General features: G+C 37.0%; 1 protein-coding gene across 2 annotated transcripts in view; it reads left to right on the top strand.

Annotated features, from left to right (window-relative positions):
* PHIP (pleckstrin homology domain interacting protein) overlaps window positions 1-16,014 on the top strand; it is a 117,763-nt gene that overhangs the window by 60,588 nt on the left and 41,161 nt on the right. For both annotated transcript variants that reach the window (XM_069804712.1, XM_069804711.1), the window contains exons 16-20: window positions 742-870; window positions 5,996-6,221; window positions 9,215-9,352; window positions 10,432-10,615; window positions 11,178-11,301. In XM_069804712.1, the coding sequence (XP_069660813.1) occupies window positions 742-870; window positions 5,996-6,221; window positions 9,215-9,352; window positions 10,432-10,615; window positions 11,178-11,301 (801 nt within the window). The remainder of the gene's footprint in view (window positions 1-741; window positions 871-5,995; window positions 6,222-9,214; window positions 9,353-10,431; window positions 10,616-11,177; window positions 11,302-16,014) is intronic.

Raw genomic sequence — 16,014 nt, 5'->3', positions numbered from 1 at the left:
GGGAGAATAGAAAGGGGCTTTCTGAAGAGGTGCTGAAGACATGAAAATTCAGAGTGGTGATTGGTCACCTCTGCTTGATTGACAGGTTGCAGGGAAAAACAAAAACCCATTTGTTCTGGCTTAATGGAACTGGAAAACAGAAAATGAGTATCAGGTAAAAATTCCTTTTTTAAAATCTTTGCAGTTCTCCTTTAAAAAGTGGAGTTTTTACACAAATCTACACCTCCCCCACTCCAATAAATTAGGAGTAGGAATTACAGAAATAGGCAGTTGCTAAGTTGCGTAATGTGGGTTGTCTATGTCAGTGCGTTTTCTAGTGGGCAGGTGTTCTGAAACACCGCAGCAGCCAATGCTACTGGGCTAGCTTAGCAGAAAGGCAGAGGATTGAAAGGGTGTAGTGACTAAGCCCTGAACTGGACCCAGCTCTCTGGTTAGGCTCATTAGCAGGACGTTCAAGGGGAAGCTTTTATTTTCACTTCCTATACTGTGCCTGCTTTGTGGATAAAGTCTGTCAGTTTCTACTACTATCAATTTGGCATCTTTCATGAGCATTATTACAAAATTCACTGAAAAGTGAATAGCTAAAAAGTAAACTATGTTTTAAAGTAACTTCCATCTAGCAGTATACTGTCTTACAGATTTTATGATAAATTTCAACATCAGCACCACAGTTTTGAGAATCATAATTGAAAAGTATTTATTTCTGGTAACTTAATTATTTTGTATGTTGATGTATTTCAGATTGAAGGACAAGGACATGGTGCAGTTTTTGACTGCAAGTGCTCTCCTGATGGACAGCATTTTGCATGTACTGATTCTCACGGTCACCTTCTGATTTTTGGCTTTGGTTCCAGTAGCAAATATGACAAGGTACAGTGCAAGATGAAAATCAAAATGTTTGTCTGTGTTGAATGCATTCATGCAAACTTTCCTTCAGAGCTTCATTTCAAGAGGTTGTATCTTAACACAGTTTCGAGCTATTAATATGGGATGTTTCAGATTCCTGTTGTTGACATTGAGCTTTCTTTCACTGACTTTTTTTAAACTATGGAAATGTGCTATTAAGCTACTGTTTACATGGGAAGTTAAAAATAATTTAAAAAGAAAACATTTTAAATTACCCAGTCACTGTCTACTCTCTTAAGTGACGAGGTTACTAGTGTCTACTAATGGGTCCAGATGGATAACATGAATAAACTGCAGTGGAATTGATAATAGTTAAACATTTTGTTTTAAATATTTTTCTGGTTCCTAACTAAGACCAAAAAAAAAGGGCGGGAGGGTTTGTAATAGAACCAATTCCTGCTATCTGTATTTAAACATTGCATAACCCGGGAGACAATTACTTACAATAAATGTACTATATGTTCTAGTGATACAATTTTATGTCTGTTAATGAAGTTTTGCTGTTGTGGATGCCTTGGTGCTTACACAGCAATGTTCCACTGTTACTGTGTGATTAAAATATTACATCTTTATTCTAATGTCATAGTCTACATTGTGTATTCTAAGTGTGGGTGTCTTGCCACAGACCCTCATGACCGTAAAGATACCTGGTGTTATTTCTTTTCTCTGTGGATGAACATGCCCTATGAACCATACAGGCACCTAGTTTGGAGTGCCCACAAGGTCCTAGTTTTTCTTTTACCACCCAGGGAAGAGGTGAGGCGTGTCTCTTCTCCCTCTTTCTAAGACTTAAGCAGACATATCTGCTCCAGGATTTTCATCTCTGCTTGTGGTAGCTGATACTTGAAGCTTGTTTGTGAAGTGCTGGCTTCTGGATCTTGCCTCCTGTTTTGGATCTTTAGACTCAGGCTGGCCTTGAAAGCATTTTGCCAAATAGCAATGCAGAGGGGCATGAAGGAGGGAGAGCAAAAGGAATTTTAATCTTTGTCTGTAAGCCACTGCATTTCTTTCTGTAGTCTGCCAACTCTTATTTTGATGCTAGTTACAGCAACGTTCACATATTGGGGATTTTTTTTTTTCTCCTTGTCTCTCAACTATGATTTGAAGTATTTGGTACTTGGCTGCTGTTGCTATCCCTCAGCTATTACTAGCTGTGCATTTCCCTTTCTACTCCAAAGAAAACAGATGAGCAGACACCACAAGCGAGGAAAACCAGGATTATCAGATCATTTTCAAGGTCTTTGTCTTTCAGAGTTCTTACTCTTCCAAACTTTAAAGCCTGTTGTAATAGAAACATTTTTCTCACCATGTCCATGGATTGTTCCAGGTTTATTTTTCTCTCCAATCATTTTGGAAGTGTGTAGTCCTCTGCTACTCAGAAATGTTGGAAATTAAATTGAAACAGAGAGCCTTTTTGTCTTTGCTGTGATAGACCAGGAGTTTCCTTTACACTGCCACTTGAGAATTTACCTTGTGAGGGATTAGATCTGTTTGAAGAATGAAAACAATTGCTTTTAACTTCTTGAATTCTGCAGACCCTTTGTTTTCTTGAGGTTTTTGCTGCAGCCTCTGAGAAACGATTATGTTTAAAATTTTTCACATAATGGGTGATTTAAAATTATTCTCTCCAGCTGTTACTGTGCCTAGTGGTAATCTTGGCATTCTTGACCATAGAAGAAATGGGAGCAAATAGGACTTAGATTTGTTACTGCTTTAATCTCAGTCTTCAACTCTCAGAAAACTCAGCTTGGAAGTTTCAGATCTCTTTCTTGTCTGGTTCCATCTTTTTCATTTTTGTCTGACCTGTTTTATGGAAAAATGTAACTACAGATGGGTAGGTGCTGGAGAATAAATGTTCTTTGTCCTGTGTCCGTCCCCTGTCCCTTTCCCATCCCTTCCCTCCCCCCTCAGATACTTGGGGTTTTTTCAGACATCTTGTGAGAATATGTGCTGGTAGGACCTGTGGTTTTTTTGCTTTAAAGTGGTTTCCATCCATCTTGGGGGATGATTTTTATAGAAGAAAGGAGTGTGGTGACCTGTCCTGTATTCCTGCGTTTGTAAGTTCTGCTCAGGACAATGATTATAGCTGAGATAGTGTTAGCTCTGCTGAGAGAACAAGCTCTTGGTTTTCCACATGTATGTTTTTTCATACTAAGTTCAGATAGTGTCTGTGTTTCCTAGTTGACTGAACCACTGTCCAGGCTTTTTTTTTTTCCCCCCAGTGTGACCTTGGCCACAATGAAGCCGATGGGGTGGTTTTGGCTTGTTTTCTTTTTTTTTCTTGGTTTTCTTTTTTTTTTTTTTTTTTTCCCCTCAGTTTTGATGATACATGTTTTTGTGGAGTAATTCTTTAGTAGGGGAAAAAGAAAAGAATACATTTGCTGCTTGTTTGGGGATCCTTTTTTATTTGACCCAATTAAGGGAACCTTGAGCCAATCTCAGCTGATATTTCTGAGTGTGTGAAGATCATCAGAGATGAGCTGAGCTCACTGTCAACAGGGCACATGCATTTCAGAAGTTCTTTCTTAGGTGGAAACTTGTCCAGGAATGCCTAACTGTCCTAAAGCATAAGGTACTTTTCTGACGATTTTAAATCTTAGATTGGACTAGATCTCTGAGCTTTCGAAGGCTTTTTTTCCTGTAGACTGCCCAAACCACAGTTCTTTGTTCCAAGTTGACAGCTCCTGTGTGGTGGATTGGTGCAGTAGGGGGGGAAATCTCCTTACATCTGTGTAGGTGTGCCCATTTGGAGAAACTGAGTGTTCTGAATTTGTAGTGTAGTTACTGAAGGAGAGTCTTACTTATAGAGCTCAAACCTTGTAGAAAGCTTTCGTGCTCAAACCCAAGCTGGGTTTGTGAAGCCGTATGTACAAAGGATTCGTATATCCTAATGGTGGTGTAGTATCTTCTTATTGTCATGAATTTGATTTCTAATAGTATATCAAGAAATAGGTCTGATTTTTGGTACTTTTAACTGGTTGTCTGCTGAACATTATGCATTCAAGATTCTCTGAAACGTCTAATTCTTCTGGTTTTTCTCAGGACTTCAAATAACCTGAGGATAATGTTGTTGCCCTGGCTTCCAGTAGGGACATTCCAGTGTTCTACCTTAGAGTAGGTCTGAGCCTGGGTTCTCCATGAAATGCCATTCTTATCTTGTGGAGTAGAAGATTGTTGTTTACTCTCTGTACCATACCTGAGTGCAGTACAGAGTGCACAGAAAGGTAATTGCAAAGAAGTCCCTCATGATCTCGCACCAGAGACTATTGTGGTAGAGGTCACTGAATCTAAGGAAGGATTTTCAGATCTTCCCCTTGCTTACAAAACCAGGGATGCAGACAACACTGTAAGGCCATATCACAGCACATTAAAACTCAGTCTGTGTGATCATGCCATTAGAATCTTCTTTCTCGATGGGGGAAGCACTTAATAGGAAAATACACACTAGGTGAAGGTACTGGATGCTCTACTATTATGATTCTAGAGAAAATCCTAAGTCCTCCTAGAGGACCTCTGTCTTTATCGTATAGAGCTATTTGAGCTGAAGGGAACAAAGTTGTTAAGCAGGCCTTGATTCTGTCAGTCAGACACATGAAAGTACTTCTATCTTTCTCATTCAGCCTCTGTTAACAGAGAATCTGGCAACAAGACTTCAGTCAGGGCTTCTTACTTCAGTGGGATATCACCTTGTCTGTATGCAATTTGTAAGGGTTACCTTTTGAATCCTTGAAGTAAACTGTTTGCCATTGCATCTTTCCATGCATTTTCCCAATTTCTTCCTGTTGTTACTTTTCAGAATTTTTGTGGGGTCCAGATCCTGTGATTCCTATGATTTTTCTTAAATTTTTATTTATGCACCTCATGTGGATGCATGTAGGCACTTTCTGATGTTGTAAATGATAGATGTTTGTCTTTGTCTTCCCTTCCTGGTCATCTCACACCCAGGGCAGGAGACCTTTGTCAGTGAGAGACCAGACCTCTGAGCAGATCCTATAACCTCTGCCTTACTGATTTCTACATAACAAGTTACTGGAAACTGTATTGGTCATGATAGAGCACGCTCTTCAGAAACTAGAGTGCATTCTGCAACATTATTCCTCTGTCTGTGCTCAAATACCTGTATTTAACACTGAAGACAAGATTTTTTGGACATCTCTATGCCTTGAGTCAATTGTTTAATCATTTTTATACTGCACTGGAAATCTAATTTGCGTGAATTATGATTTTATTATTTTATTTTTACGTGTTCAAAGTTATTCTGAGTACATGAGCTGCCAAGGGGTTTGCTTGCCAGTAGTAGTGTTGGGATGTGTAGTATATGTGTCAGCTTGTCTTCTCTTTTTCTTTTCTCCTTGTGGTTCAAGGAGATTGCACGATACTAAGATGCATGTGCTAATGAGGGAAGGAGCATAAGCCTTTTTTACATAATATTTGGACAAAAGAATTTCTCAGTCTTGAGTGTCTGTGGAAAGTCATCTAGAATAAATTATGAGCAGGTGGACTGAAATAAAAAAAGAAAACTTTGAGCCTGGAGAATTCAACTTTAGATCAGCTTTATTTTATCTACCGGAACTTTTTCATATATCTAGCATTATAACAGGAATATATACATTTGGCTGCTGTTGTTAAAATATTTGGCAATGACGTGATAAATACTTTCCTATTCCTCTTCTTCCTACACCATAGCTCCTAAGTCTGTGACACGCTTTTTGTTACCAGAATATATACTCATATATTCAGAGTATAGAAGAAAATTTGTAAACTATTTAATACTTCCAGGCTGTGTTCGGTCGATTGTCGTCCAGCAGTTAAACATTGCTCTATTCCCCTGTTCTTTAAATGCTCCCTACCCTTAAACATGTGGGTTATTCTCCTTGCACTAGAATACAGAAAAGGAGTACTGAGAAAAGCAAGAACCACAGAGTCACTAAATTTTCCCCTTTAAAATGAGATAAACAGATCAGCTTATAACCTTGTTTTTGCAAAAGTGACCACAAGTATCATTGTTAAAAATACTTTTGGCAGTTATCTTCTGTATGCTTTTTTTAATAGGTTCTTTAAAAAAATTACAAAATGACTTTGTTTACAGATAGCAGATCAGATGTTCTTTCATAGTGATTATCGGCCCCTTATCCGTGATGCCAACAACTTTGTCCTGGATGAACAGACACAGCAGGCTCCACACCTTATGCCTCCCCCATTTTTGGTTGATGTGGATGGCAACCCTCATCCTGCAAGGTTTCAAAGACTAGTTCCTGGTCGTGAGAACTGCAGGGAGGAACAGCTTATTCCTCAGATGGGAGTGACATCTTCAGGTATGGAAAATTTCACTTCACTACACAGTAGCCTATCTAGTTAACTCCAGGTGTTCTACTCTTTCCCTTTCACTTCGTCCTTTTTCTTCATTTCTGGGCATAGTAGTTCATGTAGTGTGGAGGAATTGCAATGTCCATGGCACTAATTGCTTGTGACAATTTCACTTGCAGTATTGTCATTGATCAAGTCAGTACTAGTTGATGCTACAATGCCACTTAACTTGGAGCTCATTTCATTATTGGAACAGTGTATGTTGCTGAGTGAGATTTCATTTGATCTCTTTGGGGTAAGACTTCCTACTTCAGAAAACCTAGGAAATAGGCTGATCTTCCACAGATCAGTCAGAACAGGTAACACCTACAAGAGAAAAATGAGAGAACACCTGAAGCATGCAAAAATCCTCTTTCTCTTTAGATGAAGGCAGTCATTCAAATTAAGCTTTGATGGTTTGGTTAGAGAACTCTGAAGACTTGATGAGGACTCAATCTAAGAAGTTCCTTGAAAGTTGTATTTCCTTGCATACAACATCGGAGGAACGTGCATAGTTTGGGCCAATGGCTGGCTGTTGGAAACTGCCTAAATGTAGTCCACATGGGTGGGGATGTAAAAACAATGCCTACTTGGTACGTGTCACTAGTTCAATGTTAAACAGTAACTGGTGAAAGTAGTTTTAAAAGTTTTCAAGATAAGCATTGTTAAGTATTTGGATATTCTTGAAAATATGGGAAAACTGCCTGTGCCTGTAAATAGGGGCTTATACCCGCACCATACTTAAGCCTGTGGTGTGTCAGACATTCCAGGAAGGTTGACTGACAGTTTTGTTACCAAAAGATCTCTTTATCCTCATTTGTAGACTTGAGGATTATAAGCCACTGAATACTTAAAATAATAATTTTTAAGAGACATTTCCATATTTCCTCCAAAATTATAGGAACAAATGCTACCTGAGAAGCAACTGTAGGAAGGAAAAAATCCTAGTGAATTTCTAGTGAATGTGTGCCATGTTTTCTCTCTAACTTTTTAGCTAGAGGCTTTGAAGCTAAACTGGATTTCCAAGGAAGGATGCAATTTTACTTCATTGTTACAGTTACAGCATGGATTCATGTGATTCTGAAATTCTGTAAATTTGGAAATGTCCTGGGCACATTCTCCAATATAATATCTTGAAACAAGTCAGACTCTGCACACAGACCCAACAATATTAAATTTAATGGTGTGGCTGCATGACACATGAATGCCTGTAGGAAGATGGTGACCATAGCATTTTGTTTAATAGCAGGAAGCCATCAAGCAGGCTGACAGAGAGCCAGAGAGATGATGGAGAGACAGTTTACCTCTCTACAGTTTAGCAACAATATATGCAGTCTTACACAGAGCTAAACTGTGTTCATGTGTTCTGTATGTTCCCTTCCACTAAGGCAGCTCCATTTCTTTCTGAAACTTTATTACGGGATTTGGTGGATCTCCCTCAGAGCACTGACAATTTTATTTCTTGTCAAGTATTCTGTAGGGGCTTACAAGAGTAGAAGGAATTCAGATAGTGATGCTTGATTTACTGCTTAGATGTATGTGAAGCTCCTTTAAACCAGATGTTTTTAGAAAATCAAATATGTACCAGCATCTTTATTATTTCATTTTTAGAAAGAACTTGCTGTTACTTGCAAAGGCAAAATCTCACAAGCTAGGTACATAGAAAACATTCATTTTGTTTAGGTTGCAGTTTCCTTATTTAAGATCATTCTTCAGTTTTTAGTAGTATTTCCCATTGTTTTCAGTAGACAGTATGTCTGCTCATGAGATCACCAAATAAATCTGACAGTCTCACTACATGAGTCAGAAGACATCCAGCTGTGGTTATGCCAGAGCTCATTCCATGATTCCAAGCTTCTGCTGCTTCAGGGAAGTTCACTTCAACTGCAATAACCTTGAAGCCCTGAGAGCACTATCTTAAATATTTATGTTCTTTCTGCATACCATCATCTATTAAGAGATGGCTGCTTCTGCCTAGCCACATAATCAAAGCTCTTCATTTCATAGCACAATTACTGTAATATCTTGTCTTTGATCTTGCAAAGTGCAATTTATACTATGATACCTCTTTGGAATCATGCTGGAAAAATAATTTCTGTAGCTTGTTTCTTCGAACATTGTCATCCCTCATTACTAAGTTTTTGCAAGTTCTGCTTCTCTTGACCAGAGCTTCCCAGCACTCCACTCCACCATCTAACTTCCATGTGGAGGTACCTGACTTCCTTTTCAAATCAGTACTGTAACCCTTGCCTTTTTCTCCATACTTCTCAATTTTTCTGTGACCATTTTGAGTATGACAAGAGGTTTTGTGTTGTTTATGCTTGCATGCTGTGTATCTTGCTTGCTGCACAGAAACAATATTATCATCTTGTAGTCACTTCTCTGAGAACTATTTCCTGTCTTTTATTCAAGAGATCTACCCAAAAGGAGGTTTCTTGAACTGTTTTACATACCAAAGAAAGTTAGCATTACTTAACCTGTGTCATCACTGTGTCTGTTTGGAGCTGAATCAAGCATTTTTACTGCTTGGTGTTCTCCAGTATAGGTAATTCGTTTCTAATTGAGTTAGACCTTCTTGATTGAGTCTTATACTGAAGTGTTTTATGACGCATTTGGGGCAGGCCATGCACGCATTTGAACAATTTACATTGAGCCGACAAACAGCAGTTGTATTAAGCTTCTGTGACATGCTGGCCCTTGATCAAATTTAAACTTTTATTTGGAGTGGCATATGATCATCTTGACCCTGCTACAGAATATATAATGCTCTCAATGTATTAAGAAAAAAATTGTCCTGTTTAAAAAATGGCTGTTAGAAAAATATGTATTAGCCCATACTTACACATGTGTTTATATACTGTACGTGTAAGTTTTCAAGCTAAAACTTAGATGAGCTGTTTATAACATTTGGTTCTTCAAATCAACATCTGTGTGTTGTTCTCTTGTATATTTTACTTCACAGGATTGAATCAAGTTCTTAGTCAACAAGCAAATCAAGAAGTTAGTCCATTGGATAGCATGATTCAAAGACTTCAGCAAGAGCAGGACCAGAGACGTTCTGGGGAGGCAGGAACCAGTAGTACCAGCCGGATAAGCAGAGGTAGATTACTGGGGGCTGGGTGTTGTGGCTTTTCTACTGAAGCAGCTGAGAGTTGGAAAAACATAAATCACATTATTGTGCATGATTTGTGCTCTTTGTTGAACAACTAGAAGGGAGGTATAGAGCCATAGAAAATAATACAGCTTTCCCATCTTTTTTTACCTTTCTGCAAAATCTCAGGGTGCTTAATACTACAAATTTATCTTTGTTAAAGTTATTGTCTGCTCATACAGGGAACTTGCAGCAACTGCATTCCCTTAGAAGTAACTACCCTACTGTTTAATCTGGAATTGACAATCTACTTGATTGAAATCTGAATTGTCTCAAATAAGGAAATAGGAGGGAGAAAAGAGGAAGGAGCTGCTTGTTTCTCCATACAGCTGTTCCATATTTCAGTGTCTTGCACTAGATTACACAGTAGTTTTCAACCCTTAAAAAATCATGATTGGCAATCCACGTGAGTAAGCAAGAATAGCTTGTGTGTGGAAAGATGTGGGAAAATGTTGAAATTTTGCTATAATGTAGGTGCTTGAAGGATCTTCTGTGTGTGGCTTTGTTTTGGTTTGTTTGTTTGTTTTTATCTTTTCAACATTTCAATTTCTTGTCTGTAAATTTTACAGCTTGGATTCCTAGTAATTTCCAGTGTTGTGACTTCATTTTTTTTTTTTGAAGGTAGAAGGCTGTTTAAGGAATATACTGATTCAGTGAGACAGCTCACTGTTTTATAATACAGAACTAGAGTGCAGTAGCAATATTCAGCTTCACAGAAATGTTTTCAAAAGCATTTTCAAAGAAAAGCAAACCAATGAAATATTTGCTTCACTTCAGATTGTTCATACATCTGCTCCTTTTCAGTGTGAATTTTTAAACAGAGTACTGCAGCCCAGTAGCTGTTTAAGTGTGTGTGTTGTGGTGACTATAGAAACTGCTGAAATAGTTCTAATCAGTTAATATTTTATTTCTTTTGAAGTAATAGATTAAGTAAAATTTTTTCTTTCCTTTCATTTTGAGCTTTTCTTTTTAAGTTCTTGCCTTAGAATTTCAGATCAAGTACAACTATTGCTTTTTGGTTTTTTTAGGATCTGTAAGTTCTACCTCAGAAGTACATTCACCACCAAATATAGGTTTAAGACGTAGTGGACAAATTGAAGGTGTGCGTCAGATGCATAGCAACGCACCAAGGAGTGAAATAGCTACTGAGCGGGACCTTGTGGCTTGGAGTCGAAGGGTTGTAGTGCCTGAACTGTCTTCTGGTGTGGCCAGGTAAACATAAGACAAGTCTGCAGTGAATTTTAGTCTGGTGAACTTGATTAAATTGATCAGAAGTATTGTGAATAAAAATTGACTATTTAACAAATGATGGAGTAATTGAACTTGTATATGCAATGGTATCTAGCTGCCTCAGTGTTTTCTGACCTGTAGCATAAGATTACAGTATGTTTCAACTCCATTTTTTCCTGCCATTATATGGCATTTTATGGCTGGGACACTGACCTAATCCATTAGGTGCCTGAGGTGAATTTTGGTTTCTAAACCGGAACATTATTTTGTTCAGTAATTAACTCTTGTGATGATTCTTATATCAATAAGTCAGAAATCCCCTACTAGCCACAGTCAAACATAAACTGCTCTAGCTTTTTGAAATAAGATTGAATTCTTACTTTGTTCAGAAAGGGTAATTTTGAAGCCATATTCTGACTGTAAAGAGAAGAACTACTGTTCAAAGGACGTTATAAATGCTGAATGCTTATTTCTTGATTTGGAATGGATCTTCTCAGTTGTAGTATTTTGCTTTAAAGTTAACATCTCAATTTTCTTTTTTCAGTAGGCAGGAAGAATGGAGAACGGCAAAGGGAGAAGAGGAAGTAAGGGTGTATCGGTCGGAAGAGAAAAGAAAACACATAACGAGTCACATTCAAAGAGAAAACAAAATACCTACTTTCTCTAAGGTAAATAGTCACTTGTACCTTATTGCAATAAGAAGCATTAAATTTTAACTCAATGTGTTAGGCCATATAAATTTTAAATTCCTCCTCTTAGTTGTAAATTTAAAAAGCAGAGGTTTGTTTACCTCCCCAAAATGAGGAAGCATGTCTCTACTGATGTTTCACTGTATTCTGAATAAACAATGGGGATTGCTTTTAGAACACCCTAAATGAGAAGCCCTGCAAATCTGGTGTTAGGGACATGATTTGCTGTAGGGAGTCTGTCACTATTAATCAATACATTTTGCTACTGTTGTCTACTGTTTGACATACTGTTCTGGGGAAAGGTTCGATTAAAACTCAAGTCACAGTTCTTAACTGTAACACATTTAAATACATCTCCAAATACAGAATTAGGTATTTTCTCTCTTAGTACCCCAATAATCATATTGAGGTTTTGTATGGGGTATTTCTAAGTCCTAGTTTTTGCTAGAGCTGGAGTATATTTCTCAGAAAAGAAGAAAACAGGATAGACAAAATAGAAGGGAATGAGTTGTATTAAAAAGGAAATTGTCATAACTGACGATGTTTTCATATAACTTGCAAAATGTAATCTTATGCCTTTATATGCTGGTAAGAAAATGTGAAGGATGTATATTCTATATTTACAAAAATCATTTTACATTGTTTGTTAGAAATTAGTTTTATCTATGCATCTTATGCTCATCTGTGCTTTTCTAGCTAAATAACCAACTATATTTTGTAATAAAGGAAGTAAATTTTAGACAGCTGTAAAGAAGAACCCATGCTTTGGGTTTTGTAGTATATTTACTTTATTGTTTCACCCTTAGTCAAAAGCGTAGTAAACTACAGGCCTTAGAGAATGCCTGCAAATTGTCCATTGAAATGTAAAAATCACTTATGGGGTTCAAGGTGGAAAAATGAAGAAATGAAATACTTAAGAACAAGTATACAAAAGACTGTGCAGCTCTTAACTTTATCAGAGTACCATACTTAATGCCTGTGCTATGTATTATTCACTTTCTTGGGGAGGAAGGGATGAAGATTGAAAGCAATCTGAAAATAAGTAAATTTCACATGCTTAGTGCATCTCAAATTAGTGCTTCTGTATTGTTTAATAATGATGAATGAATTTTATATGCAATCGAAAGAGTAAATTTGAGATGGGCAAGTTTCTACTTGATACTAAATTTGAGTGTTAAGTTTTGCTTCTTTTTCCATACTCAACCAAAGTAAAGCTGTCCAAAGACGGGAGATGAACACTCCCCAACCCCCAAACAGTCCCCTAATAATTTTCAATTTCTTTATTAAATTTCTTAATTTTTTCTTCAATTTCTTCCTTATATTAAAATTGTGTGCATTGCTATCTTAAGAAATGATACTGATACGCTAATTTCAATGCTGCAGTCACTATCATTAAGTGTGTTTGCCCAAGATAAAGCAAACAAATATTTTTTCATTGTATCTCCAGTTTTTGTACATGGAGGGAAGAAGCTCTATGCTACTTAAGGTTTTGGAGGTGGCCGTGGCAGGGCTCATTAATGAAATACCAGGACATCAGAAATCTTTAACTCTTATTTTTCTCTCGGGAATAATAGAAAATGGGCCTCACAAATTCAGATTTTAACAAAGTTATTTCTTGTCTTGAGGGGATGTGTTTTAGTGCTGAATTATAGACTTCCTTTTAGCTTAATTAAATGATTGCACTGCTCAAGGGTTTCTTTTTTTTTCTTTTCTTTTTCTTGAGCTACAGCCTAGTCAAAAGATCCTTCCTGATAATGTGAGTTCATACCAACTTACCCTTAAATTTCTAATTGGGTTACCATTTTCCTAAAATATCACTAGGATGTAAAAATAGCAGGGTAAGCTAGTTGGTCCAGTATTTTGGTTTCAGCAATTACTTTTATTCCATCTTTGAAACAAAGTAACTTAATATGGATGTTTTTGAAAATGTTTCCTCAGAGGAGAAATTTTTTTAGTCTCCAAACTTGAAAGGTAGCACTGGATCCTTTTGAGCCCCATATTTTTTTTGTGGATATTTATGCCCTTAAAATCCTTCAGAGCAAAAGCTAGCTTAGGAAAACCTTTCTTCAGTTTCATATATTTACCCAGAGAAGAATGTGTCCTTCATTTATCTCAGTCCCTAGAGGGTCTGTGATCTGGATTCTGATGCCCAGAATGTGAGGGAAAGATAACTTGGTAAATCCTTTAGTCACTTCCCACCTTCGTCCTGAGGAAATGCAGCAAAAAGCAGACAGTCATGGTCTCTGCAATTGAATATTTCAGTAAATTTTCCATATAGAAATTATTGCAGAATTCACTAACACTATCAGAACATTTAAATAAGTCCTTTTTAAACCCTACAGAATACTTTTTTATGGCATCTTGGAACAAAACCCTCATACTCTTCCACAGTTTATTCTTCATTAAATGTGTCTCTTTTTGGAGGACTCGGGTTGTTGAGAAGTACAGTAATTCAAATCCTTTGAGATAAATCTCAGGGGGATTCAGAAATGAGTAGGTATCAAATGAGCTTTAAATAAACAAGTTTGCAAGAAGACAACGGTGCTTGATCCCAAGTGATTTGAATCTCCCAAATAAATAAAGCTGCTCAGATTTTAGCAATTTTCATTGTTGCTTATGGTTAGCATGAGCAACGCTTTTGCTCAGTAGTGTCTGAACAATAGGAATGGTGAATTGGAATTGTCGTCTTCTGTAGTGTCCATAATAAACACCCACCTTGGAAGACAAGCAAGACTCACTGCACTCCAAAAACTGTTGTGTTCTATTTTTAGGGTTTTTTTAAAATAGAAATTAGTAACTTAATTATGTCAGCTCTTCTGTTGCTGTTCTTTACAGTGACGATGTGGCTTTAAATACAAGCTGTGTTAGGTTGAAGATAGAACTGGAAAGTACCGTACAAGTCTTCCTTTTCCTTTAGTGCATGCAGTAGGTTTTCATAATAATACCTTGTAATTACAGTAGTCTTGCGAGACTACAGTCCTTTTGTGTTGCATAGTGAATTCTTAAGGGTTTAATGAGAGAATTTCTGATCTAGAAGAGATGGGGAACACTTCAAAATACAGGGGAAAGCATTATCTTCTAGTAACCTATAGACCTAAGAATTACAGCGTCAAGAATTCTGGAAAGTATGTCATTCTACAGTACTGTCAGCTGGTGTGGGAACAGAGTAAACAGGGCTTGTATTAAAACATTGTCCTCATATGCAAATTCAGTTGTATTCATAGCAGTAAGAAGTAGTAATTTTTATATCAACTTTTGAAATTTATCAGTTCTGTTCATATGATAACGATAAAATAATATTTTTCTTCTGTTCCCTTCTAATTGAAAGGATTCAAAAATACACAAGTAAAATGAAAAGGAGGGCAGGAACAAATGTTAGCATTTTGGATTATGAGCTAAAGTGTAGGTCAGTAAGGAAGAACACAGAGCAACTGTAATTACTTTTTGAGGAGATTCCAAAGTCCTATTACTAATATTTAGTCCAGGGTCATTATAGGTTATGTTAAAAGTAGTACAGAATTATAGCTTAGTCTTTCTTCTTTAACAGTATCTGCAACTTAGATGGAAGTCACATAAGTGTTCTGGTATTTAAAGTTAGAAGCCCCATATTTCTTTGACACAGGTCACACTGGAAGTGTTTGTATGTGATTGCTTGAGGGACTAATGGAGTTGTGTGGGAAAGCCTAAAAGCTTGGGTATTTTGACCTGAATAGTATTTAGTATCACTAATCTGGGTGTTGAATGAAGAACTCATTTTGACTTTCAAAGTCATTGGTGAGGAATAGGGTTTTCTCTGATCATTATTAAACAAAAACACTTTAAAAAACCAAACCAAAAACCCTAATGGCAGAGGATAGAATGTGGCATTGGAATTTTTGCATTTCCAAAGTGGAACTGTATTTCAAATTATTTTTTTTTCCCAGGTGCATGCCAAAGATGAGAAGTGAGGTAAATAACATGCTTAGGTAAATGTTCCCAGTCTGAGTAATTAGAGTATTAGTTTATTAAACTACTGGGATGACAGAGCATTTTAATAAATATTAAAAGAGCATGAAATTTCTGTATGCTAGAGGGTTGATGTGGTGTGTGTTGTAGTAAAAAAAAAAAAAAAAAAAGACAAAAATGGAAATCTTTTAGTTACCATTAAGTGGAAATTAGAAGCAGAAATTTCAGAGAATTAAGATTGGAGATTGTTGTGGATGGACAAAAGTAAGTGTAGGCCTCTGTTGTGACAGGTGCAAATGACTGTATTGGAAACTAACAGAAACCAGTGATGAGAAATGTGTGTGCTGTGTTGCTGAAGGTGGCTTAGTTGTGTTTCTCAAAAGTAGTAATTTTTCCACTTACATGTTATTTAAACACTTCCAGATAAATTGGCAAGATGTTAAGAGAAAAATAATGTAAAACCCAAAAGACTAGCACTTGGTGCCTAGTGTCTGTTATCTTCACTGCTTTTGGAAAGTTCTCAGTAATTTCTTACATGTATGTGATGTGGTAAGAGTAGAAACTAAGTAATTACAAGTACTGACCCAAACTTGAGGAGAATATGGAAGGATGCTCTTTAGCCAAAGAGAAAATGACAGAACAAGAGGCAGTGGGCACAAACTGCTGAAACAGAGGAAGTTTTGCCTGAACTTAAGGAAGCACTTCATGGTGAGGGTGACTGAGCACGGAGTGAGGCTGTGGAGTGTC

This window comes from Haliaeetus albicilla, chromosome 17 (genome assembly GCF_947461875.1).
Source record: "Haliaeetus albicilla chromosome 17, bHalAlb1.1, whole genome shotgun sequence".
Taxonomy (NCBI): Eukaryota; Metazoa; Chordata; class Aves; order Accipitriformes; family Accipitridae; genus Haliaeetus; species Haliaeetus albicilla.
This window is presented reverse-complemented; position numbering and strand designations above follow the sequence as displayed.